This window comes from Macaca nemestrina, chromosome 16, assembly GCF_043159975.1.
Source record: "Macaca nemestrina isolate mMacNem1 chromosome 16, mMacNem.hap1, whole genome shotgun sequence".
Lineage (NCBI taxonomy): Eukaryota > Metazoa > Chordata > Mammalia > Primates > Cercopithecidae > Macaca > Macaca nemestrina.
This window is the reverse complement of record NC_092140.1, coordinates 959,064-984,408: the sequence shown is the minus strand read 5'-3', so window position 1 is coordinate 984,408 and position 25,345 is coordinate 959,064. Positions and strand designations below refer to the sequence as shown.

The following is a 25,345-nucleotide window of genomic DNA, read 5'->3' as shown; positions in this document are numbered from 1 at the left end:
CACCACACCTGGCTAATTTTTGTATTTTTAGTAGAGACAGGGTTTCACCATGTTGGTCAGGCTGGTCTCGAACTCCTGACCTCATGAGCCACTGTGCCTGGCTAGGAAATTTCATTAGAACTGGTAAGAATGTACAAGCATTGTTTCTTTGAGGTGGGTAAAAATATTGTGAGAAAAATTTTTCTGCCTCAAAAAATGGTGTCAGCTGGGCGGGGTGGCTCACACCCGTAATCCCAGCTCTGTGGGGGGCCAAGACAGGCAAATCACCTGAGGTCAGGCATTTGAGACCAGCCTGGCCAACATGGTGAAACCCTTCCTCTACTGAAAATACAAAAATTACCTGGGTGTGGTGGCGGGCACGTATAATCCCAGCTACTCGGGAGGCTGAGGCGGAGAATCGCTTGAACCCAGGAGGTGGAGGTTGCAGTGAGCCAAGATCCTGCCATTGCACTCCAGTCTGGGCAACAGAACAAGACTCCAACTCAAAAAAAAAAAAGATTTCTTATTTTACTAGGGTTGTTCATAGAAAAAAAAAAAAGTTTCTTAAGAAAAAAACTGAAGTGAATTACACATCTAGCCTACAGAAAAATAAATAGGAAACAATGTAGTCTGGCCAGCGTCACCTAGAAAAGGCTCAGTTTGGACTGAATCACTGCCCTGGGCAGCGTGAGGGGAACTGGAGCCCCAGCCTGTTGTTCTCCTTCCTGAAGGGAAGGTGGTCACGGAGGGAAAGGTTTTCTTGGTTCTCTAGCCCTGATTTCACTTTGTAATCATCAAGGTGAACTTAAACACACACACACTGCATTGACCCCCACCTCAGACTGAGGAATCGGAGCACCCAGAAACAAGCCTGTGAGGATGAAACGTGTGGTGGAGTCCCCAGTGACTGGGCGCCGTAGACGCTCAGGAGTGGCGGGGGCCAGCCGCCTGGGAGCCGAGTCCAGCAGGTGCAACGTGCCCACATTAACTGTTGTTACCTACCCCCATGCCAACTGTGACTGGACTGCAGTGTTCCAACGAGAAGTGCCCTAAACTTAGCCATAATAAATAATTTATTTGTAGATTCCCGAAGTACTGGGATAGGGTGTGGGGTGCCTTTTTGTTATGATTACAGCTGTATTAACAACAGGGTTGTTTTGGGAACCAATCTGTTGTTCATACTGAAGAATTGATACACCCCTTTTGTTCGCAGGCTGTGGAAAATCTCTGTTCTCACAAAGTCTCCCCAATGCTGTACAAGCAACTACGTCAGGCCTGTGAAGACCATGTCCAGGCACAGATCCTTCCGTTTAGAGAATATCCTTTTTTTGGTTCATAAAGTTTCTATTCATTAAGTCTTTCAAAACTGAACATTATTATGATAAAGAACTAATGAGTATCCTTATTTAAAGCAATAGATTTTAAAGTTCTTTTATTTCGTGACTCAGAATGGTAGGTTTTTAAGCGAAATTTACCTTCAATTGTTTTGCTGATCTGAATTAAAGGGAAGCCATGCTCACTTATTGGGTATGGTTGAGTGTTTAGGAAACGTTCTGAAAAGTGTCTTAAAAGTTCGAGTATCCTTTATTCTAATAAACACCGTCTGCATTGGCTTTCTGTGATAGGCAGCAAAGTCCCATCAACTTGGCGACGTACGGAGACACCCGCTTATCAGCTCACAGCTGTGTCTGTCAGGAGGCCAGGCGGGATTCAGTGGATTCTGTGCTCAGTCTCATGGACAAAGTCAAGGTGTCAGCCAGGCTGCGGCCTCACCTGAGGTCTTTGCTAGCACGGGCAGGCAGTCGGTGGAAGGCAGGCAGTTGGCGGAAGGCAGTTCCTGTGGTTGTGGGACTGAGGGCCCTGGGGCCTTCTGTCCTGTGTTGCTCGGTGTCGCTCTCAGCTCCACATGCACAAGTCCTTGCCTGACTCTTTTCTGCTTCTAGACCAGCAGGAGAATCTGCCTATCTGACCTGCTGAGATGGGGCCTTATGTGAGGTAACCTGTGACCAGTCAGAGAATTGTGACCTTCGTATTCACAGGCTCCTTCACAGTGCATGTGAAGCGTCCTGCACGTGGGGACAGGCAGGAGCATCTCAGAATTCTGCTGCCACACCAGCTGTGACTTAGACGTCTACAGGGGAGTTTCTGGGCTCCTTGGCATCCTATAGAAAATTCTGTAATCTGGACTCAATCTCATTCCCTAACCTCCTCCCATTACTGTAGCTATCCATGTGTCTCATTGGGTAGAAATTGGAAAGTAGAGTTTATAATTGCAGAAAATCTACTGTGGCTGTACTTTTCTAGGCCTCCGTTTCTTCATATGTAAAATTAGGTGGTTTGTGTTTGCTTACTTCTAAGTGTTCTTCTAATTCAGGGAAACTTCTGCTCCCCTGTCTCCCTGATCTTGGGAAACTAAACCATTCTGAGTTCATTGGAAGGACCCTCAGGGAAGCTGCAGCAGTTGGTGCTGCTGAAGCTGAAGCACGTGTTGGGGAAGCTGAAATGCAGGGTGAGAGGTCTCTGTGTAGACAGTCTCCACAGCGCCCCCCACAGGCGGTGAGTGAGGTCAGTTCCAGCTCTGTGGTGAGAGGCCTCTGTTCAGACAATCTCCACAGCGCCCCCCACAGGCGGTGAGTGAGGTCAGTTCCAGCTCTGTGGTGAGAGGCCTCTGTTCAGACAATCTCCACAGCGCCCCCCACAGGCGGTGAGTGAGGTCAGTTCCAGCTCTGTGGTGCCGGCTTCTGTAAATACGCCCTGCAGTGTTTTCCAGCAAAGCCCTTTCCTAAAGATCATGAGGTTGTTCAAGAGATGAGTGACCACACACAACCTTTTGGAACCTGGCCAAAGTACACCTTATCTCAGGAGGCGCCTGTGAGGGCGCACGGAAGCAGGCCCCGCCCCAGTGCCACCGCTCAGCAGTGCGCTTCCAGGAACCCATGTTCCGGATGTTTCCATCCAAAAAGTGGCCTGACTCCTAGGCTTGGGGGAGGTCTTTAGCAGATGCCCAAGCCTTCTCCCAAAGACTTAGGCATTTGTGAGAGTCATTAGGCGATAATTGTTCCTACCCTAGTTGCAGTCCCCATTTACTTGAAAACTACTATTTGATTACCTGATCAAATGATCCTTCTGCCAGTTACTCCTACTCTGTGGGTTGACTAATGTGCCATCAGTTCACTCACTGCACAAGCACTTGCTTTCTACCTGCTGCACCGGCACCGCCAAATGGAAAGCGACCGCCGTGCCCGATTTCTACCCTCCAAGAAGTCGCAGGCCTATGGGAGAGGCAGGGGAATTACTGTACTTCCCTGGCGCGGTGGCAAAATTAGGATTACAAAAATTATCATTTGGTTCCTTAAAGGCGAAAGAAGAAAATGCTACCATATTAAGTGCCCTTATTAGTCATGAGACATCTTGAGTCGAGAACTGTGCCAGCCAGGCCAGGAATGGTGGCATGTGAAGCAACTGGGGCAGAGCCTCCCAGAGGAGACCCTCCCGAAGGATGGGGAGGATCCCCCCTCCTGTGGATGCGGCACTGGAACGTGAAGGATGCTCTGGAAACCCTGAGCAGCGGGGCACAGCTAGAACTCCAGAGAAGCCGTGGCCCTTAGGCTGTGCTGCTAAGTTGCAGATTGAATTTGAATCTTTGTGGTTACTATCAAGGAGTTGAACTTCAGTCTGTGAGTATTCCAGAGTCCTCACAGGTTTTCTAAGCAAGAAACCAGAATTAGATTGTTCACGGAGGTCACTCTGGCAGAGTGATGAGATAAGTTTGCATATAGACCAGCACACCACAGCCTTTCATTGGGTCGGCACATGTTTTTAAGTATCTGTCATGTGCTAGGTATAATGCCAGGCCCTGGGAAAATAATCTGAGCAGAATGGGATTCTGTCCCTTTGGTGCTTAAACCCAAATGGAGGTGGCAGAAGCATCAGGATAAGCATTTACGCAGTGCTGTGATAAGGGGTTTTTTTGTGTGTGAGACGGAGTCTTGCTCTGTCACCCAGGCTGGAGAGCAGTGGCACTATCTCGGCTCACTGCACTTCCGCCTCCTGGCTTCAAGCCATTCTCCTGTTTCGGCCTCCCCAGTAGCTGGGATTACAGGTGCCCACCCCCACGCCCAGCTAATTTTTGTATTTTCAGTAGAGACGGGGTTTCACCACGTTGGCCACGAACTCCTGACCTCGTGATCCACCCGCCTCAGCCTCCCAAAGTGCTGGGATTACAGGTGTGAGCTACCGCACCCGGCCTGTGATAAGGGTTTTCAAAGGTTCAGATAAGCTCCTGGCACCTAAAGAAAGAGCAGCCAGCACACCTGGGTAGGGGAGCATTGCAGGGGCGAAGTGATGTCTGGGCCAAGTCCTAAAGGATGGATGAGGAAGTGGCAGGCACTGTGGGATGCCAAGGTGGCACAGGCCGGGGAGCAGCATGGGCAGCCCTGGCGCTAAGGAAGCTTACTGGGCGGAAGAGCCAGGTATGCTGCTGGATGTGGGAGAGTTGACCACTGACAGGATCCCTAGAGGGAAAAACGAGGGGAAGGTGGATGCTGAATTGTGGAGGAACCGTTGTTGAAACAAGCAGTGGTTCACACCACAGTGGTTTGACTGGGCAGCAAAACCACGGAGTGGAATGGCAGCATCCTGCCAGCAAACCTGTTACAGTTCAGAGGAAAAGGATCTGACCGCTGTGGAAGGATTAACCAGACACGGATTGAGGCAGGGAGGGTCTGTCTTGGTCACGTTGTTTTGGGAGGAGGTGAGGAGTCACTCAGGTAGAGATGCCTGTTGTGCATTTGGGGCTGGAGACACAGATCCAGTGGATCCAGATACGGATGAGATGCCCAGGAAAAATGAGCAGAGTGGCCAGATGCAGTGGCTCATGCCTCTAATCTCAGCACTGCATTTTGGGAGGCCAAGGCAGGAGGGTCAGTTGAGCCCGAGAGCTCCAGAGCAGCCTCAACAACAATTAGTCGGGTGTGTGGTTCAGGGAGTATTCCAAGGTCTGCATATTCAGATTTCCTTTGCCTCTGGGATATTCCAGTACTTCAAGTAACTCTGCTTTCTAAGATTTAAGTAACATGTTGTTGTTTTGAGACGGGAGTTTCACTCTTAATTGCCCAGGCTGGAGTGCAATGGCGCAATCTTGGCTCACCGCCATCTCCACTTCCTGGGTTCAAGCGATTCTCCTGCCTCAGCCTCCCGAGTAACTGGGATTACAGGAATGTGCCACCATGCCCGGCTAATTTTGTATTTTCAGTAGAAATGGAGTTTCTCCATGTTGGTCAGGCTGGTCTTGAACTCCCAATCTTGGGTTATCTGCCGGCCTCGCCCTCAGCCTCAGCCTCCCAAAGTGTTGGGATTACAGGCGTGAGCCACCACGCCCGGCCAGATTTAAGTAATGTTATGTGCCGATTATATTTTGATTGTATGCTGATATTAGATTATAGATGAAGCCCATCAGATGCACAGGTAGAAAGAGGGCTTTTGTGGAATTGAGTCATTCACTACCATCTTCTTTGTTTACCATATCCATTTTCTTGTCTCACATGTTTGATAAATTCTGCACTTAGCTGTCCCTTTCAAAATAGATACCTGCCCTTGGTGACGTCCCTTCCCCAAAATAAAGGCCTTTTGTACCCATGCACTCATACACACTCTCAGCCAGAGGCAGCTGCTGCAGAACCCACACCACATGCTGCTGCAGGACCACGTGCCACCCAGCCAGGCTGCATGGGCACCAGGAGCTCTTCAAAAATGTCAGACCAACTGTCCTCAGAATCTAATCTGTAGATAACAGTAGATGAAACTCACGTTTTCCTTCCCCTGGTTCACCTTGACAGCATTGCAGCTCTGGTCAGCCGCAGAATGCCAGGCAGTGGTGGACCCCATGAGAGCAGTGTGGTCAGCAGAAGGGAGGGGCACGGGAGTGAGCAGGGAGCCTTGGCTGTTGGGGAAGTCGCAAAGCTCCAGTTGCCTCTTGAGCGTGCCTTTATGATCCGCACTGGCGACAGCATGCTTTGTCTTTCCTTAGAAAGACTTTGTGCCTGTTCTCACTTGACCAGATACTGTGTATGGAGCACTTGCTGGCAGTAGGCCAAGCTCTGCACATTCATAAATCGCTTTGTCTCACAGCACCCTGAGCTGTAGGTACCTTTGTTGGCCATATTTTCTAGATGAAGAGACGAAAGCCCAAGAGAACCCTGTTAGTGCTCGGCCAGATCAAAGGAGGCAAAACAGCACGCCTGCCTTCATGAGCTGTGTGGATGAATGAGGGTCGGCCTAGGGCTGTCCTCTGGTGGTCTGTCTGTGGGTAGAGGCAGCAGGTGGGCCTTGTTCCTGGAACTGCAGAAGCAGACAACCAAGCATAGAAAATGCATGTGTCCCTCTTCTGCCCCAACAGAAGCATCGTCTTTTGCTTTCTTTTTCTTTTTCTTTTTCATTACAGATATGATAGGTAGGTTTTTCCTATGGTGTAAGCATTTCTGCTGTTGGATGTTGTTTGCTGTTTGAAGACCTGCCTAACTCATCTCAGTAGGCTGTATAAATCCTTTAACGAAGATCGGCCCTTTTCTGTAATGAGAAAAAATATGGTTGCTGAAGAACCTATCTCGAGAATACACTATTGACAGACTCTCACTCTATTTATACGTCTCATGTCCTAGAATTACTTGCACAGCATTGTGACTATTTCTTATATCCTAGAATCTGGAATTGATTTTGATGTTTAGAAGGCCAGAGCTTACTTAGTAAATGCCACGCTGTGACTTTAGCTTACCATTTTGTACTTTTTTCTGTGGGAAATAACAAAAAAATTTTTGATCGAGGATCTCTATTGATTTTACAGAGCTATTTTAGAGAAAGTAGTTCTCATTTAATGAGCACTTTACGTTGGACTTTCCATCTTAACAAGACACTGCCCCATGTGGAACTCTATCTTCACAACACCTGAGCTGCCCAGTGGTGTCAGATTGACTGGCGTCAGTTTAACCCCGTTAAGTTTAAAGGATCTGTGCACCCTCATCCAGAAACAAAGCTACGCCTTCGGCTGGCGTGACCTGCCTGCCAGCAGAGACTTGCGGGGAGGTCCAGGCCACAGCTCTCATTCAGCTCCTGGAGTCAGAGCTGCAGGATGGCTGTTGGGGCTCCTTGAAGCCTGTCTAAATGTACTTGGGACAGATTTTTTGTTTGTTTTTTCCAGACTGTTTCTGTAGATTCCTAATATAATGAGCCATTACAATTTTGAGCAATTTTAAAAGAGTACTTCCAGAGGAACCTGTTAACCATTCAGCCATTAGGTCTTTGCTGTAACTGTCTATTTTTAATTTTCTGGCAGTGCTCTCTGAGAATTCAGCAAAGCCCCAAGAGAAAATACAGTAAGCTGTCTTAGGCCCCTGTAGCTGTGGTCACAGCACTTCCTGGTGTGACAAGGATTCAGACCCCCTGGGAGCCCCTTGGCTGTCCTCAGCACTGTCTCTTCCTCCTCAGGCTCTGCCTGGCACCCTACCCTCCCTGGCACTCTTTCCTCGTCAGGCCACTCTTTGCCACTCTGAGACTCCAGCTCCTGTCTGATTTGCGCACCCTGCTTGACTGATGTGTTTTTCCTCCTCTCTGTGTGTGAGGGTGTTGTCACCGCCTCACGTCGGCTCTGAGTGTGTAGTGTCTCGCTGCATGGCAGAAACAGACCTGGAGAAGTCCTTTGGCTTGGCCAGTATCGTGTCGCTGACAGGTGGTGGATCAAGGGTTAAATGTCGGAAGTCCATGTTCTGTCCACTTTGACAAGCTATTTTGTACATTTAATCCGTACAAGGGAACAATACCTGCACCACAAGGTTTAGGAGATTTTCAGTGAGAGTGGACGTGAAGAGTGTTTCGTAAACAATAAAGCAGTTTATAGTCATTTATGATTCTCAGCTTTGCATGAACCTGAGAGATGCCAGGCCACTTGCTCTAGGAGCCCATATTCTGGTTTCTTTGTCCTAAACTACTTTTTGGGCCTTTTCCTAAAAATATACATTCTAAGAGTCAAGGTAGGCCCGGCGTGGTGGCTCATGCCTGTAATCCCAGCACTTTGGGAGGCCAAGGCAGGCGGATCATGAGGTCAGGAGATCGAGACCATCCTGGCTAACACAGTGAAACCCCGACTCTACTAAAAAGTAGAAAAAATTAGCCAGGTGTGGTGGCGGGCACCTGTAGTCCCAGCTACTTGGGAGGCTGAGGCAGGAGAATGGCATGAACCTGGGAAGCAGAGCTTGCAGTGAGCCAAGATCATGCCACTGCACTCCAGCCTGGGCGACAGAGCGAGATTCCGTCTCAAAAAAAAAAAGAGTCAGGGTAACAGTGTTCCTAATTTGATGCGTGGATGAGAGTTCATGTCAGTTTTCATCGAGGCCGAAAGTTAAACCTGAGCCATTTTCCTGTCCGGCCGCACATTGTGACAGGCTGGGCACACTGACTCACACCTGTAATCCTGGCACTTTGGGAGACTGAGACAGGAGGATTAACTAAGACCACGCTTTCAAGACCAGCCTAGGAATATAGTGAGGTGCCATCTCTTTTAATTTTTAAAAAATAGTCCTTGTGGTTGACTCTTACCATGCCAGTCCCCATCTCCAAGAGCCCCCGTGGGAATATATTCAGTGGCTGCCTTTTGTGAAGTGGGGCCTTTTGTCCGGCCACCTAGCCCCAGGGCACTTGTGGCCTGGGCGTGTTTCTGCCAGCAGGGACTTGAAAGTGTCTGGCAGTGAAGGAAGCAGAGAATGAAGGGAGGCTGGAAAGGGAGCGGGGGCCGTGGGAAGAGAAGGCGGCGCCGGCAGGCTGAGTGCACGTCGGTGATGAGATACGGAGATCCATGATTGAACTTCTGGTGTGTCTTAGCCCACTGGGGCTGCTGTGATGAAACACCGTAGACTGACTCATCAGCAGCAGGAGTCTGTTGCTCACAGCTCTGGAGGCTGGAGGCCCAGGGTCGAGGCACTGGCAGATTCCATATCTGGTGGGGCCCTGCTTCCTGGTTGACAGCCAGCACCTGCCCACTGCATCCTTGTGTAGTGGAAGAGGCAGGGGAGCTCTCTGGGGTCTCTTTCATAACCCCATTCTTGAGGTTTGTCCACTCTCGTGACCTTATCACCTCCCAGAGGCCCTGCCTCCTGAAACCATTACTGTGGAGTTAGAGTTTCGGCCTGTGAATTTTGGGGGACATGAACATTCAAGACTAATGTTCTTTCAGTATTCCGATTACTAAATGATGTGTAGTATTCGGTGGAGAAAGCAGCTGAAATTAAGGGGTTAAAATTGTAATAATGGCCAGGTGCGGTGGCTCATGCCTGTAATCCCAGCACTGTGGGAGGCTGAGGCCAGTGGATCACAAGGTCAGGAGTTCAAGATCAGCCTGACCAACATGGTGAAACCCTGTCTCTACTAAAAATACAAAAAATTAGCTGGGCTTGGTGGCGCATGCCTATAATCCCAGCTACTCAGGAGGCTGAGGCAGGAGAATCGTTTGAACCTGGGAGGCAGAGGCTGCGCTGCAGTGAGCTGAGATCGCGCCAGTGCACTCCAGCCTGGGCGACAGAGCAAGACTCCACCTCAAAAAGAGAAAAAAAAATTGTAATAATTAAATTGGCCAGCATTTTTTAAAGTTTTCCTTAGCAGGTCTGTACAGACTCACTAGATAGTGTTTTATTCTTAAAGAAGATTAACACATGCTGGCAGGACCACTGCAGACAAATGGTAAGCAATGTTTTTATCAAAACATGACTTCATCCATCTTCCCTCACCCACGTGATTGAGAGCTGAGACGTAGAAGTTCTGTCTGTGTTCAGTGCTATGGGTGAACAGCACAATGAGAAAAGCAGGGAAGGTGAACTCAGCTCTTGTGGGAGGGCACTGCTGACCCTCTTGGCCTTCAGGTCCACAGTGGTGACAGGATTCTTAAATGCCTGAGTGGGTCTCTAAATGTCTCTTTAAGCACAACTTACTCCAGAAAATCAAGCCTGAATCCCAGGGCTTTACTGTAACTGCACAACCAACATCTTAGGCTTTGTAGATGTCTTAGCTTTGACTTGACTTCATGTGTACATTTTGGTGTGAGCTGGCTGTTAATTACTTAAGTGCGAGAAAAGACCGTATTAATAGCTTTCCTAAATAGGTTGAAATCTTTCGTTTTCTAAATGAGACAAGTAGGAGACGATGGGTGTGTTTCTTTTCTGGGCCAGGTACCTGGCAGCTGCTAGAGCCCGCGGAGTGTCTTTGGGAAGGTTTGAGTGAGATGTGTCCACACGTCTCCCCGGCCAGGTGGTGGGCTCCCTGGTAGGAGCATAGGACAGGCCCAGTGCATCATCCCGCGTCCCCTCACTCCGCTCGTAACTCAGAGTCAGAGACACACGTCCAGGAGCCTCATCATGTAATAGGAACTCGGGTTTTAAAAGCTTAGTGCATCTCCCTAATCAAGTAAGATGTACCACGTCAGTCAAAAAATGACCAAATTTAAAAGATATCCTTTAGGCTTTGCCTGAACACAGGATCTCTTTAAAAAAAAAAAAAAAAAAAAAAGGATACCGTTTTAGGCTAAGTGCGTTAAAATTCCTACAATCAGGCCGGGCGCGGTGGCTCAAGCCTGTAATCCCAGCACTTTGGGAGGCCGAGACGGGCGGATCACGAGGTCAGGAGATCGAGACCATCCTGGCCAACACGGTGAAACCCCGTCTCTACTAAAAAAAACAGAAAACTAGCCGGGCGAGGTGGCAGGCGCCTGTAGTCCCAGCTACTCGGGAGGCTGAGGCAGGAGAACGGCGTGAACCCGGGAGGCGGAGCTTGCAGTGAGCTGAGATCCGGCCACTGCACTCCAGCCTGGGCGGCAGAGCGAGACTCCGTCTCAGAAAAAAAAAAAAAAAAAAAATTCCTACAATCAGATTTACGATATTAAAGAGATGGAAATCACATACCAAGGGAACACAATTAACTTTAGGGAAAAAAATCAAACATGAGGACCATGGTGGACAGCATCTTTCCATCAGGAAACAGTTGTTGGATTTGAGACAGCTAGCATGGAGTCCAAAAGGCCTGATCTTGAATATTCTGCTAGTAGAATTCATGAGTAAATGGTTCTTCTTTCTGCTGGTCAGATCATGATTAGAAGCATCTTCCTGTTCTTGGACCGCACCTACGTGCTGCAGAACTCCACGCTGCCCTCCATCTGGTGAGTGTCCTCACAGGGCAGAGCTGCGTCTTCGCTGCGGCCGATGCCTTCCGTCCCATTTGTGTCTTCGGCAGGCTAAGGTGGTAAAGTGTGTGTGATTACTTGTGCCTTCCTTTCTTCATCCAAAATCATTAATGTGAACGTAGGAGTCCAGGTGGGTCTTAGCCTTGAAACACCAGGTGCCTGGCCAGCAGCGAGGAGTAGAGCAGGAAGCTGGGACAGGCGGCTGACTTTGGTCATGAGGGTGGAAACAGAGGGCCTTGGTTTCTCTCTGACAACTGGAGTTTGAGCCTGGAGCAGCTCTTTCCAGCACTGCAGTCGAAACTCTGAGAGACTGCCTGCTGCCCATGGGGTCATAGCCCTGAGGCTGCGTGGCCCCTGTGGAATGGCTTGCTCAGCCTCCTGGCCTCCTGAGCACATAGACAGCACTCATCATCCGTCATCTTTCGGGGACTGTATACACTAGGGATTCTGGGGCCCCTCCTCAGCAGCATTCACGGCCACTGACCCCTGCATGTCATCTGCTGACCCCCATGTGTCCTGTGACCACTCCATGTGCTGAGTCCTGCCGCCTCCTGCAAGCCGACCTTGGACAAAAGCTGTGTCCGTCTCACCGTCCGATTTGTCTTGTTCTCTGTTCACCATCTAATTGGTCTTGTTCTCTGTTAATGGAGTGTTTCATTCTTCTCACATTCAAACATAAAAGTGATGTTGTGCCTTCTCATGACCTTTAAACCCAAGTTCTTTAAAATGTGCCTGCTTTTCCTACCCCCACCCACTGGGCACACTGACCCAAGGCAGTGTGATTTCTGCCTTTGGCATGTAGAGATTGCTCTTGTCTGAGATGTCAGTGACCTGCAAGTTACCAAATCCAGCAAGCCTTTTTTGTCCTTATTTTATACAATATCTGTGCAATTTTGGACACCCTGTCCTTGTTGAAGCTCCCTTAATGCCATTTGTCCCTCTGACTTCCTGGTGGAACCCCCACACATCTCCTAGCAGACATCCACGTAGTCTATGAGAAGGCAGACGCTGACAGAAAGGACAGCCTGTGTTCCGGGAAACAATGGAGATAATAAAAGTGATCATAGTAGCTTATTTAGCATTTACTCTGTGCAAAGGACTGTTTCCTACTAATGTATTTAATCCCTAGAGCAGCTCTATGACGTGGCCATTGTAACTCCCCTTTTATACAAACTAAGGCACGTAAGTTGAAATAACTTGCCCTACCTGGATTGTCCAGCCCATAGTCTAAATGCTTTTCAAAAATTATTATTATTTTTAGAGACAGGGTCTCACTCTGTTACCCAGGCTGGAGTGCAGTGGTGCAGTCATAACTCACTGCAGCCTCAAACTCCTGGGCTCAAGTGATCCTCCTGCCTTGGCCTCCCCTGTAGCAGGGACTATAGGCACACACCACCACATCCAACTAACTTCTAAAAATTTTTTTGTAGAGCCAGGTTCTCACTATGTTGCCCAGGCTGGTCTCAAACCCCTGGCCTCAAGCAGTCCTCCCACCTCAGCCTCCCAAAGTGCTGGAATTACTTGTGTGAACCACCATGCCCAACACTAAACTCTTAATTTGTAAACATAGTGTATACCATAACCGTCATACAAACTACAAACATCATTTATAGAATAGAATAAATGATACCACCTCCAGTCTACCACAAGAGGCTAAAAACCCTAATGTGAGCATCAGTACAACAAGAATCCTGGTTGAGGTGTGTGTGGGCAATGCGTGGTGAGGACATTATCCATCTCTGGGATGGGGAGGAGGGCTGAGGGTCAACCTTGGCCTGTGCTTTAGAGAATGAGCAAGGGTGGTCAGGCAGCTAAGAAAGAAAGAGTAGGGCCGGGCGCGGTGGCTCAAGCCTGTAATCCCAGCACTTTGGGAGGCCGAGACGGGCGGATCACAAGGTTAGGAGATCGAGACCATCCTGGCTAACACGGCGAAACCCTGTCTCTACTAAAAACACAAAAAATTAGCCGGGCGAGGTGGTGCCTGTAGTCCCAGCTACTCGGGAGGCTGAGGCAGGAGAATGGCGGGAACCCGGGAGGCGGAGCTTGCAGTGAGCTGAGATCCGGCCACTGCACTCCAGCCTGGGCGACAGAGCGAGACTCCGTCTCAAAAAAAAAAAAAAAAAGAAAAGAAAGAAAGAGTAGAAGGAAGGAAGCAGTAAGTTCAAAGCCTAGTATCTCCTGCCGCTGATGGCTAGGACAGCAGCATGACCGGAAGAAGCCCGTGTGGGGCCTGGGCGGGTGGGGAGGGGTGGAGCTGATGAGGGCCCTGAAGGATTTTCAGCTGAGGTGGTGGTTTTGAAGAGAAGATCCCTGTGGCAGGGTGGAGAGTCACAGAAGTGGAGACCTGAGCCTTTCTAAGCACTGGCTACCTGCCTGGCACTGCCCCAAGGGCTTCACAGGCAGGAGCTAATAGCGTTTGAGCCTCATTTTACAGCTAAGGAAGGAAAGGCACAGAGACGTGAAGCTTCTTGCCCAGGGTCACACAGCTAGCAAGTAGTAGGGCCAAGATTCAAACCCAGGCAGCTGCCTCGAGCCAGAAGTCTGGCCATTGCACCTTCCTGCCCCTGCTGTGGTGAAGTGCACAGAAGACCTGGTGTGCAGCAGGCCTGGGAGCGACAGGATGCCTGTGGCGGTGTGGTGGGCAGTCAAGGGCAGTGCGTGTCTCCGCCACCGAGTGACTCCCAGGGCCCTCTGCACGCCTCTGTGGCACCCACCGCTGTGGCTGCTGCCACCACTGCCACCATAATTCATATTATTATTACTGCCACCGCCAACACCCACCTACCACTGTTTCTACTGCCACCACTATCCACCCACCATTACTGCTGCTGTCACCGCCACCACCGCTATTACTACTGCCACCACCACCTGCCCACCACTGTATTACTGCTGCTGCCACCACCAGCACCACTCCTGCCCTGAGGTGCCAGTTCAGGATTTCTGGCTGGAGCCCAGCATCTGTATTTTTGGCCCCTCCTTAATGGAGTACTTGGCCATTGGGGGCAGCAGGAGTGTTGAAGCAAAGCACAGAACCCTCAACATGGGTTTTGTGGACAGTCACTGGCAGCTGAAACATCTTCGTAACATTCCTCAGGCCGTGAGCTGAGGACTGCGATGAACTCTGAAAGCCGTGTGTCACCTTCTCTTCTTGGGAAAGCAGCAAACATTTGGTAGGAGAGCTCCCAGGGCTTGGAGAAGGGAAGCTGCTGGGATGTGCTCCGCAGAGGATATTGGGAAGAGAGTGTACCCTGAGGGCTGTTGCAGATGGTGGCAGGCAGGGCAGGTGGGGCAGGCAGGGTCGTGGTGCCCGACTGAGCATCTCCAGTCACTCACCAGGAAGGTGGCAAGAACCCCGGGCTTCCGCCAGCAGATTATGTGATACCAATTTTGTTGTCAGTGGCATGCTTGGCCTAGCAGTATCTCCAGGGACATGGAGCAGACAAGGCACACTAGACTGGCCGAAAAACAGAAGTTTTTAAAAAGAAATTGTTGGCACCTAGATGTAGAGAATTAGCTACTTCACATTTTTTGGATGATATTGAGTAGCATAGCTGGAGATAACACCCATAACTTCTAAAAAGCGAAACTAAAATGTATTGTTTCTTACTGTCTGTACAGGGATATGGGATTAGAACTGTTTAGAACCCATATTATTAGTGATAAAATGGTTCAAAGTAAAACTATTGATGGAATCCTGCTGCTGATCGAGCGCGAGAGGAGCGGCGAGGCCGTGGACCGGAGCCTGCTGCGGAGCCTGCTGGGCATGCTGTCCGACCTGCAGGTGAGTGCTGCCTGTGCAGAAGATACCCGGGTACCTGCCCAGCTACTTGCACCAGAATAAATGGTTGTACCAAAGATGTTAAACAATGAAATCATAAAAGTGTTTGTTGAAGATAGAAGAGTCTTTAAAATCCCTAGGAGGGGAATGGCTCTCAAGCTAACACCACACCAGGTGCCACAAAAGGGAAGATGGATCAATATCACTACGTAAAATGCGCCTTTTTCATGGAAAATATACCACAAACAGACAAAACCAGATGACATACTCGGGGAGAATGTTAGCAACACACACAAAAGACAAAGGGTGAAGTTCTTTAGTGCAATGTGACCCCAAGGCACCATAGGAAAAGAACAGAAGAGGGTCTGCCTGGCCGTTTTGGGAAGGACAGTGCAGCTGGCCGGCTGGGTGGCCACAGGCAGCTCCAAGTTCAGGTCATGGCAGCCTGCCCCGTCAGAAACTGGGATTTGTTAGCCCTTGAAAAGGTAGTTTCCTTTACTGAAATTAGTCAATAACTCTGCTCATTTCTTAGGTGTATAAAGATTCATTTGAACTGAAATTTTTGGAAGAGACTAACTGCTTATATGCTGCCGAAGGCCAAAGGTTAATGCAGGAAAGAGAGGTGAGATGATCGGATGCTTCCGAATCCCCTGGCTTCATTTCTGCAGATGAGCATCTGGGAGGACTTTCCTCATGTTTGCCTTTTCACACACACACAGATGTTTCATTGAAAATCTTCTGAAAGCTGCAGTCTTGCCAGAATCCGCAGTAATGAACTTCATTCTTAGTATACTAAGAATTTAGTTTATGTTAACTTAGAAACTATTGCCCTCCCCCCACAAGTAAAAATCTGTCAGATCGTTTCTGAAATAAGTAAAATGACTCAAATTTAAGCAAAATGATAAAAACATACACCTTAAAAATGAAAAATAAATACAAATGATAAAATTTTTTATTTGTGTGAAGCACTGCAAAAAATTTTCCCAAAAAAAGCCATGTGAAAAAACATATAGTAGTAATAGGAACCCAAAAAAACTTAACCACTTTTCCAGATACCGGAGCAAAATCATAAAGGAACCTGCCCCATAGACTGTCACCCAAATGGCACGTGCTACTGCCCAGAATTGACCCTGGCCATTGGTTCCTTCATTCTGGCTTTGGAGAGGAAGTTTCATGTCAGATACTGAGCCCGGCTGCAGCTACCCCGGCAGAGCCTCAGGCCTTTCCTGCACTGTCTTGGGAAACATAGGTGTACTTTGAGGTCTCCTGCCACCATGTTGTTTGGTGTCCCCAGATGAACAGCCAGCTTGTTGACTTGCTTTTGCTGACCCATCTGTGCGGGGCAGGGTTGCCATTTAGCACCTCACCCTCCTACCAAGTGCTGCTCAGCTCCCTGTGGGCCCTGGGGATGGGAGGAGGGTGTGCACAGACCCCAAAACTTAGTGGTGAGCAGGGACGAAAGAGAAGTGCAGCCTGGGCCCTGTTCTAGGATGGATGTTAATCTCGATCCTTTCTCCATGTCCCCCCAACACACTTGCATCCTACCTCTCCCTCCCTGTTAATCTGTGTTAATATTTGGCTTGAATACATATTCTGCTTTTCTTAAAAATTGCATATAAGGAAAATAAAATTTCAATCTCTTGGATAATGTTGACAGTCTTTTTGTTACTGATACGTTTGTTTTGTTTGGAAGGTTCCAGAATATCTTAACCATGTAAGTAAACGTTTAGAGGAAGAAGGAGACAGAGTGATCACTTACTTGGACCACGGCACACAGTAAGTACCGATCGCTCACCAAGCATTCATGTCTTCACCACGGCTGGAGGGTTCTCCTGGCTGGTTATTGAAATAAAGGGTGTCTCTGTCAGTTCATTCAGCACTAAGAGTATTTTTGCACCTAGCATATTTTACTTTGTTATTTGTCCTTATTTGGCATTTACAAATTACAGTTTTTATCTAGTGCCTTGTCATAAGTTATTGTCTAAAGGGAGTAAATCTTGCTGAGATACTTGGCATCTTTGAGTTTTGAGATGGGCTATTTATGTTAACGGAGTATCACTGAATATTAGGCTATTTTGATTGTGCACTCATTTTATATCGCTTTAATTTTATTTATGGTGCTGTCACACAATTTTCTCTTTTCTTCTAATGTTTTTTTCCTGCAAACCTGAGGTTGATGAGTAGCTAGGGAAACAAAAAGGTTGAGATTATGTGAGTGTGCGTGTCAGGCACAGAATGTCCGTGTGATGGGAGGCAAGAACAGGGGCAGAGGGGACAGCAAGGGAGAGAAGTGAAAATGATACAGTGTGCAGCCGGGTGCGGTGGCTCACACCTGTAATCCCAGCACGTTGGGAGGCTGAGGTGGGTGGATCACGAGGTCAGGAGATCGAGATCATCCTGGCTAACCCAGTGAAACCCCATCTCTAGTAAAAATACAAAAAATTAGCCGGGCATGGTGGCGGGGGCCTGTAGTCCCAGCTACACGGGAGGCTGAGGCAGGAGAATGGCGTGAATCCGGGAGGCGGAGCTTGCAATGAGCCAAGATCGCGCCACTGCACTCCAGCCTGGGTAGCAGAGGGAGACTCCATCTCAAAAAAAAGAAAAAGAAAATGATACAGTGTGCAGAACTGGGCCCCAGTAGGGAATGATAAAATGTACAGATGTGCAGAACAGGACTTGGTAGGACTCAGCAGAGAAAACAGGAAGGGAGATGAAAATGATACAATGTGCAGAACTGGACTCAGCAAGGTAAGGAAAGGGGCAGGCCGGATGAAGGAAAGAGACAGGATTATGACAGAATCCACCACGAAAACAGAGGAAAACAGAGCGTGCAGGAGAAGAGATGTGGTCACTCCGACGTGTGGAGTTGGAGGAGGCTGTGGGAAATCCAAAATCTCAAGTCAGACAGGGTGGCTCAGGGGCCATGTTGTGCTTCCATCCAACTGGGAGCAGAAAAGCAGCCCCCAGGAGACTAGGAAGCAGCAGCCAGGGAAGTCCAGGGGAGATGGTGGAGAGAGCAGCAGCCACAGCGAAGCCCCACAACCAGGGTATGCAGGTCACACACAGCCTCCCTGAGCCCTTTCTGCTCGTGTGGGAAGCAGGAGGCGGAATGTCGGCTCTGCCCTTCTCCATAAGATGGTAGGTTAAAACATTCTTTATAAACTAGAAATGAAGGCTTGGGAAGATGGCTGAAATTAGCAATCCTTGGAATAAAGCAGATGGGTCCCTGCTTCCCTGGGCCTGCCCGTGAGCCTGTTTGTGCTGTCCAGTAGGGGGTTTTTAGAAAGTGCTTCCTTCAGAGTTATTAGCAACAGGAGTCGTCCATTTGCATGAGGAAATGCTCTTAACCTTCCGTTTCTGATTGCCTCTAGACTGCATCTGTCATAGACAAATGCCCCCATCTTTTACAGAGAACCAGTCTCTAAACTTTATTTCTAATGCTTATTCTCTTTGCCTTATGTAGGAAACCACTGATTGCTTGTGTGGAGAAACAGCTGTTAGGAGAACATTTAACAGCAATTCTTCAGAAAGGTAGATTTCCTAGTTCTTGTGCAAATTAAACTGAAGTTATCCTTAATTCATTAGGAAAGTAAAGGGAGCATTACGAATAGCAATGTTAGGATGTTTGTTATTTTCATAAGACCGTCATTAAACTTCTTTTCTAATGAACATGTTAGCCATCCACAGGAGAAAAAAAATCAGAGAAAGAAGGGAAGGCACCTAGGGGAACTACATTCACTGCTAAAACCCCAGTGGCGGGAAGGCCCGGGGGCCTTCTGTGTCACACACATGCTGAAACCTGGGTGCAGCGAGCCTGATGCAGCTCCCTGAGCGGACTCATTGCATGTGTCCGGCCATTCTCCACGCACACTCGGACGTAGGCGACTCAGGGAGCTGTTCAGGCTGTTAGATTTTCGTGAGGCTTCCCTCACCTGTGGACTTCGTGCATCTTAGTGTCAGATGAACTATCGCCTAGGTGGTCTGCTTAAGCAGAGCACACTTTTCTCCTGATTTTCTGGAGGAGAAGAGCATGTGTTCTTGTGCTGACTGGACGGCCTTAACGTCCACTTCTCCCCGCGTGCTGGCCACAGCAGGAAGATGGCTTCTAGCAGCCTGCACCTTTAAAATGGATGCTGATGTCTTCACCTCGATCTTTGTTTTATTGCTTTTATTTCTAGGCTTCAAAGTGTGCTAAATTCTGTGGAAATTATAATTAGCAGTCTAACCTTTATAACACTTTAGTACTTATTGTGATATTTCAGTGTTACTGTTTGAAACAATGTTACCTTCTAAAAGTCATTTTAATGTATTTGGAAAATACGAGATTTTTTTCAAGCCGTTGGAAACCTTCAAGTTTAATTTTGAGAATGTCCTAAATGTTATTCACATATATTCTGGTTTGGGTTCTACGTTGTCAGATAATGGCATTATGGCTAATGAGATCCTTAAAACAAGTGCAGCCAGAACAAAACCAAAAGGGAGGAGAATTAACATGATTGAGCATCTCCTGTTACAAACAGCTACACTTGATGTAAATATCTTTTAAAATGATTCTGTGAAATCATTATCCCCTTTCTATAAATAAGAAAACCAGGGCTTAAAACAGCCAGATATTGGGGCCTGAAATCACATTGCTTGTAAGTTGAGAGCCATGGGTCCAATCTGATTATGGTTTTTCTGCTTATTCCGTACTGAAACCTACACAGCTGGTGTAGTTTCACCTATCCGCCTAAAAACAAATGCATTCAGAATTTGTGTCAGGCGTTTTTTTGAAAGGAGTCACTTTATAAGAAAAAAGGCCAGGCATGGTGGCCCATACCTGTGACATCAGCACTTTGGGAGGCCCAAGTATCACTTTGGCCCAGGAATTCAAGACCAGCCTGGACAACAAAGAGAAACCCTGTCTCCACCAAAAAAATAAAATTAAAAAAATTTTTAAAGCCACAGGTGGTGCATGCCTAGGGTACCAACTACTCAGGAGGCTGAGGTGGGAGGATCACTTTGGCCCAGGAGGTTGAGCCTACAAAATTACAAAAGCCTGGGCGGCAGAGCTAGAGACCCTGTCTCAAAAAAAGAGAAAAAAAAAAAGAAAAAAGCCTGAGTGACAGAGCGACAGAGCCTGTCTCAAAAAAAAAAAAAAAAAAAAAAAAAGAGCTGGGCGCGGTGGCTCAAGCCTGTAATCCCAGCACTTTGGGAGGCCGAGACGGGCGGATCACAAGGTCAGGAGATCAAGACCATCCTGGCTAACCCGGTGAAACCCCGTCTCTACTAAAAAATACAAAAAATTAGCCGGGCGAGGTGGCGGCGCCTGTGGTCCCAGCTACTCGGGAGGCTGAGGCAGGAGAATGGCGTAAACCCGGGAGGCAGAGCTTGCAGTGAGCTGAGATCCGGCCACTGAACTCCAGCCTGGGCGGCAGAGCAAGACTCCACTCAAAAAAAAAAGAAAGAAGAGGCCGGGCGCGGTGGCTCACACCTGTAATCCCAGCACGTTGGGAGGCCGAGACAGGTGTATCACGAGGTCAGGAGATCGAGACCATCCTGGCTAACACGGTGAAACCCCGTCTCTACTAAAAAATACAAAAAACTAGCCGGGAGCGGTGGCGGGCGCCTGTGATCCCAGCTACTCGGGAGGCTGAGGCAGGAGAATGGCGTGAACCCCGGAGGCAGAGCTTGCAGTGAGCCGAGATCGCGCCACTGCACTCCAGCCTGGGCGACAGAGCGAGACTCCGTCTCAAAAAATAAGAAAAAGAAAAAAGATTTCAAGTAAATAGTAGAAATTTACATAAATTATTCCAGTACATACTTTGTTGAGCAAAATTATTTAAAGAAAATGGTAGCCGGGCGCGGTGGCTCACACCTGTAATCCCAGCACTTTGGGAGGCCGAGGCGGGCGGATCACAAGGTCAGGAGATCGAGACCACGGTGAAACCCCGTCTCTACTAAAAATACAAAAAATTAGCCGGGCGCGGTTGTGGACGCCTGTAGTCCCAGCTACTCGGGAGGCTGAGGCAGGAGAATGGCGGGAACCCGGGAGGCGGAGCTTGCAGTGAGCCGAGATCGCGCCACTGCACTCTAGCCTGGGCAACAGCGTGAGACTCCGTCTCAAAAAAAAAAAAAAAAGAAAAAGAAAATGGTAAATTATATATGTAAAAGCTTACTCTAAATTGTATTAGAAGTATTTTAAAAATTAAAAAGTTACATTTTTTGAATTCTTAAGACATGGGTTTTAGGGCCGGGTGTGGTGGCTCAAGCCTGTAATCCCAGCACTTTGGGAGGCCGAGACGGGCGGATCACAAGGTCAGGAGATCAAGACCATCCTGGCTAACCCAGTGAAACCCCGTCTCTACTAAAAAATACAAAAAACTAGCCGGGCGAGGTGGCGGGCGCCTGTGGTCCCAGCTACTCCGGAGGCTGAGGCAGGAGAATGGCGTGAACCCGGGAGGCGGAGGTTGCAGTGAGCTGAGATCCGGCCACTGCACTCCAGCCTGGGCGACAGAGCGAGACTCCGCCTCAAAAAAAAAAAAAAAGACATGGGTTTTAGTAAGATAAAGTACAAAAAGTTTGTGTCAGTAGATCAGAATGTAACTGAGAGAAATAAACATTTGGAACTCTAGGTAAGAATTGTAGGCCGGGCGCGGTGGCTCAAGCCTGTAATCCCAGCACTTTGGGAGGCTGAGACGGGCGGATCACGAAGTCAGGAGATCGAGACCATCCTGGCTAACACGGTGAAACCCCGTCTCTACTAAAAAATACAAAAAAAAAAAAACTAGCCGGGCGAGGTGGCGGCGCCTATAGTCCCAGCTACACGGGAGGCTGAGGCAGGAGAATGGCGTGAACCCCAGAGGCGGAGCTTGTAGTGAGCCGAGATCGCGCCACTGCACTCCAGCCTGGGCGACAGAGCGAGACTCTGTCTCAAAAAAAAAAAAAAAAAAGAATTGTAATTATAGCCCCACCGTATGTTTGCACACATCTTTAAACCACCTCATTTGTGTGGACATCGGGCCCATTGTGGGCAGAATCTGAGACTTTGTGAATTGGATGACTGTTCACTGTTTTGTGCTCTAACCTGGCTGCCTCTCAATAGTTACCATAAAGCAAGTATTTAGAAAATCTATGAGAGTTTTTCTAATTGAGGTATGGTTTTAGAAAACCCTTATAAACATTAAAAATCTAAAACACTGAAAACTTTTTTAAATGCTGTGTTAAATACTTCAAAATATCTGATGATATTTTTCTCTTATAGTTTAGGTGTGAATAAATTTAATCCACTATAAATTAGATTTGATAGCTTGTCCTTTTACATTGTCTGGCTGATGGCTAAATTAGAAGTATATTGGGAACATGAACCTCCCAGGTTAAATAGTTGGTGTAAACTAGATTTTCTGACTTGCTAACTTTAGTGAAATAAGAGGGCTTCAGTGACATGAAGAAGTAAATAATACATCTTCCAACATACTCAGAAAAAATGAGGTTCACCTAATAGGATCCATCTCAGATATTTAACCAGATCAACCTTCTCATATACAGGCAGTGATGTGTAGACCCGCTCAGTTTCTAAGCGGTGTATTGTTCTTACCCTGCACGCTGTGTTCTAGTTGAGTTGTTGTTGTTAATGCTGCCCATGCTGTACTCTGCTGACGTGTACTGCACATCTCAGGGCTTGACCACTTACTGGACGAGAACAGAGTGCCGGACCTCGCGCAGATGTACCAGCTGTTCAGCCGGGTTAGGGGCGGGCAGCAGGCGCTGCTGCAGCACTGGAGCGAGTACATCAAGGTACTGGTGGGGTTTCGAGGCCGCAGGCGCGGGCGTTTCCTGCAGGGAGCAGAGCCCCTCCTGAGAACACCCAGTGCCCAGACAAAGGGAACTGGGCTGCTGGAGGGCCGGTTGGCATTTTCATCATAGATGATAGGGTGGATGGTAGTGTTCTATCTGCTTCCCCATCACCAGTGTGAATTTGCTTTTTAAGATAACACCAGCAGTGATTAGCACCATCCAGGTAGAAAGTATAACTTAAAGATCAACAGTTTTGCTCTTCTTCATCAGCGTAAATATTGGTTTAATTCTAAATCATGATTTTTCTGAAAGTAATCATTTTTGTAAATCTGCTTGTCAGACAAGATCTCCTCATGCCCTTAGCTCAGTGAGAACTATTATCTATTTGGCATATTAGGTAGCTTTATAGACTTTATTTCTTAACAGACCAAATTTAGGATTTGTTACTTAAACTTTCGCTTTCATGTTTCGAAAGCATTTCTTTGGCATCCCTGACAAGCCCAATCTAACCCGTCATAGAGTGGCTTCTTGGGCAGTACCCTGAGTTTTCACATGTCCTGCCCAGGAGAACAGCCCCTCGGTGCTGACATAGGACTTCCCTAAAGACTAGGGGCTCTCGGCCCAGGGCAACACCCCACCAAGGGGACACTTGTTGATGTGTGGAGACGTTTGTGGCTGTCTGAACAGAGAGGGCACTGCTTGCTCTGCTGGGCAGCCCCGGGGTGCTGCTGAATGCACGAGGCAGCCCTCACCACAGAGAATCGCCTGCCCAGAGTGCCAGTGTTGCCCAGCCCAAGAAACCTACTGAAGACCCTCTATAATGAGAAGCCATTCTCCAGATGCCCCTTACAGAAACAGGAGAACTGAGGCAAACATCAGGGCCCCTTCACAGATAACTCGTGTTTTCAGCATGTGCCAGTTGCATGAATTTTCCAGCTTAAATGGTGAGCGTTTAGCAGGAGTCTGTGTATGTGCTTGCTGGTGACTATTCTTAGATCCCAGAATGAAAAGATAGATAAAATTTCCAGAGAATTACGCTGAGAGAAAAAAAAAAAAAAAGCCAATCGCAGATACTTAACATGTTACTGCATAACATTCTGGAAATGGCAAAATTTGGAAATGGAGGACAGATGAAAAGTTACCGGGGTGTAGGGATGGAGCGGGGTGTGTGGTTATAAAAGGCCCCAGGAGGTAGCCTTCTGCAGGAACTGTTGGGGTTTTGGCCGAGGTCTAGATGTGCACACCCAGATGAGTTACAAGTTAACTGGGCCATCTGAAAAAGACCTGGGGGGTTATCAGTGTCAGTATCCCGGTTAAGATACTGTTCTGTAGTTTTGCAAACTTGCCATTGGAGGAAACTATGGAAAACAAAGATACTGGGATTGCTTTGCTATTTTTACTATTATGCAGCACTTTCATTATCTCATAAGATTTCCATTAAGTAAAAAAGATAAATGAAAGCTTACGTGCTGCTTTATGGAATAATCAGACCTCAAGTCACGTATCAGTCCAGCTATGCAAAGCCGGCACACCTAGCAGCTCTCCCCACAAGGTCTTGTACAGCGACGTTGAATTGGAAGTTACAACTGAGTCACACTAAATTGGCCATAAAGCTACTGAAGATTTAGGTTTTTTGCCAGTGAGACAGTCTTCAGGGGATGAGAATATGTGCTAAAAAACTAGGAAAAGTTCACCTTTGCAATTTCCAGTCTGGGTAATAAAAATCAGTGAGTGACCGTCACCCCTGAGTGTCAGCAGTAAGCAGTTATGCTATAACAAAATAGTGGTTTCCATTCAACTCCACATGCCGTTGTCAAAGTAAAGCTGTGCCCTTTCTGTTGGCATCTTGTTTTTTTTTTGTTTTTTTTTTTTTGTTTTTTTTTTTTTGAGACAGAGTCTCGCTCTGTCATCCAGGCTGGAGTGCCGTGGCATGATCTCAGCTCACTGCAACCTCCGCCTCCTGGGTTCAAGCATTTCCCTGCCTCAGCCTCCTGAGTAGCTGGGATTACAGGCTCCCGCCACCACACCCAGCTAATTTTTGTATTTTTAGTAGAGACGGGGTTTCACCATATTGTCCAGGCTGATCTTGAATTCTGGACCTCGTGATCCACCCGCCTCAGCCTCCCAAAGTGCTGGGATTACAGGCATGAGCCACTGCACCCAGCCTTCTGTTGGCATCTTTCCACCGGCCAGCTACCTCATGTGTGTGTGTGACGTGTGAGTGCACGTGTGCATTGTATTGAGACACATTTTTTAAATCCAATAATTGTATTCAGTTCCTCTTGAGCAAATGTAGTTTATGTCATCAAATAGTTAACTTTTTTAGTGCCACACACTTTTAGGAATGTTTAATATAACATTTTTTAATTAAAAAAACAAACTAGGCTGGGCGCAGTGGCTCATGCCTGCAATCCTACCACTTTGGGAGGCCAAGGCGGGTGGATCATGAGATCAAGAGATCGAGACCATCCTGGCCAACATGATGAAACCCCCGACTCTACTAAAAGTACAAAACTTTGCCGGGTGTAGTGGTGTGCACCTGTAGTCCCAGCTACCTGGGAGAATCACTTGAAGCGGCAGGAGGAGGTTGCAGT

The 25,345-nt window shown here is 47.9% G+C and overlaps 1 protein-coding gene across 2 annotated transcripts in view; it reads left to right on the top strand.

Moving 5' to 3' along the window:
* LOC105485368 (cullin 4A) overlaps nucleotides 1-25,345 on the top strand; it is a 56,204-nt gene that overhangs the window by 8,497 nt on the left and 22,362 nt on the right. For both annotated transcript variants that reach the window (XM_071080999.1, XM_071081000.1), the window contains 8 exons: nucleotides 1,193-1,297; nucleotides 9,637-9,705; nucleotides 11,100-11,173; nucleotides 14,816-14,978; nucleotides 15,508-15,597; nucleotides 16,669-16,751; nucleotides 18,439-18,506; nucleotides 22,633-22,751. In XM_071080999.1, coding sequence (XP_070937100.1) covers nucleotides 1,193-1,297; nucleotides 9,637-9,705; nucleotides 11,100-11,173; nucleotides 14,816-14,978; nucleotides 15,508-15,597; nucleotides 16,669-16,751; nucleotides 18,439-18,506; nucleotides 22,633-22,751 — 771 coding nt within the window. The remainder of the gene's footprint in view (nucleotides 1-1,192; nucleotides 1,298-9,636; nucleotides 9,706-11,099; nucleotides 11,174-14,815; nucleotides 14,979-15,507; nucleotides 15,598-16,668; nucleotides 16,752-18,438; nucleotides 18,507-22,632; nucleotides 22,752-25,345) is intronic.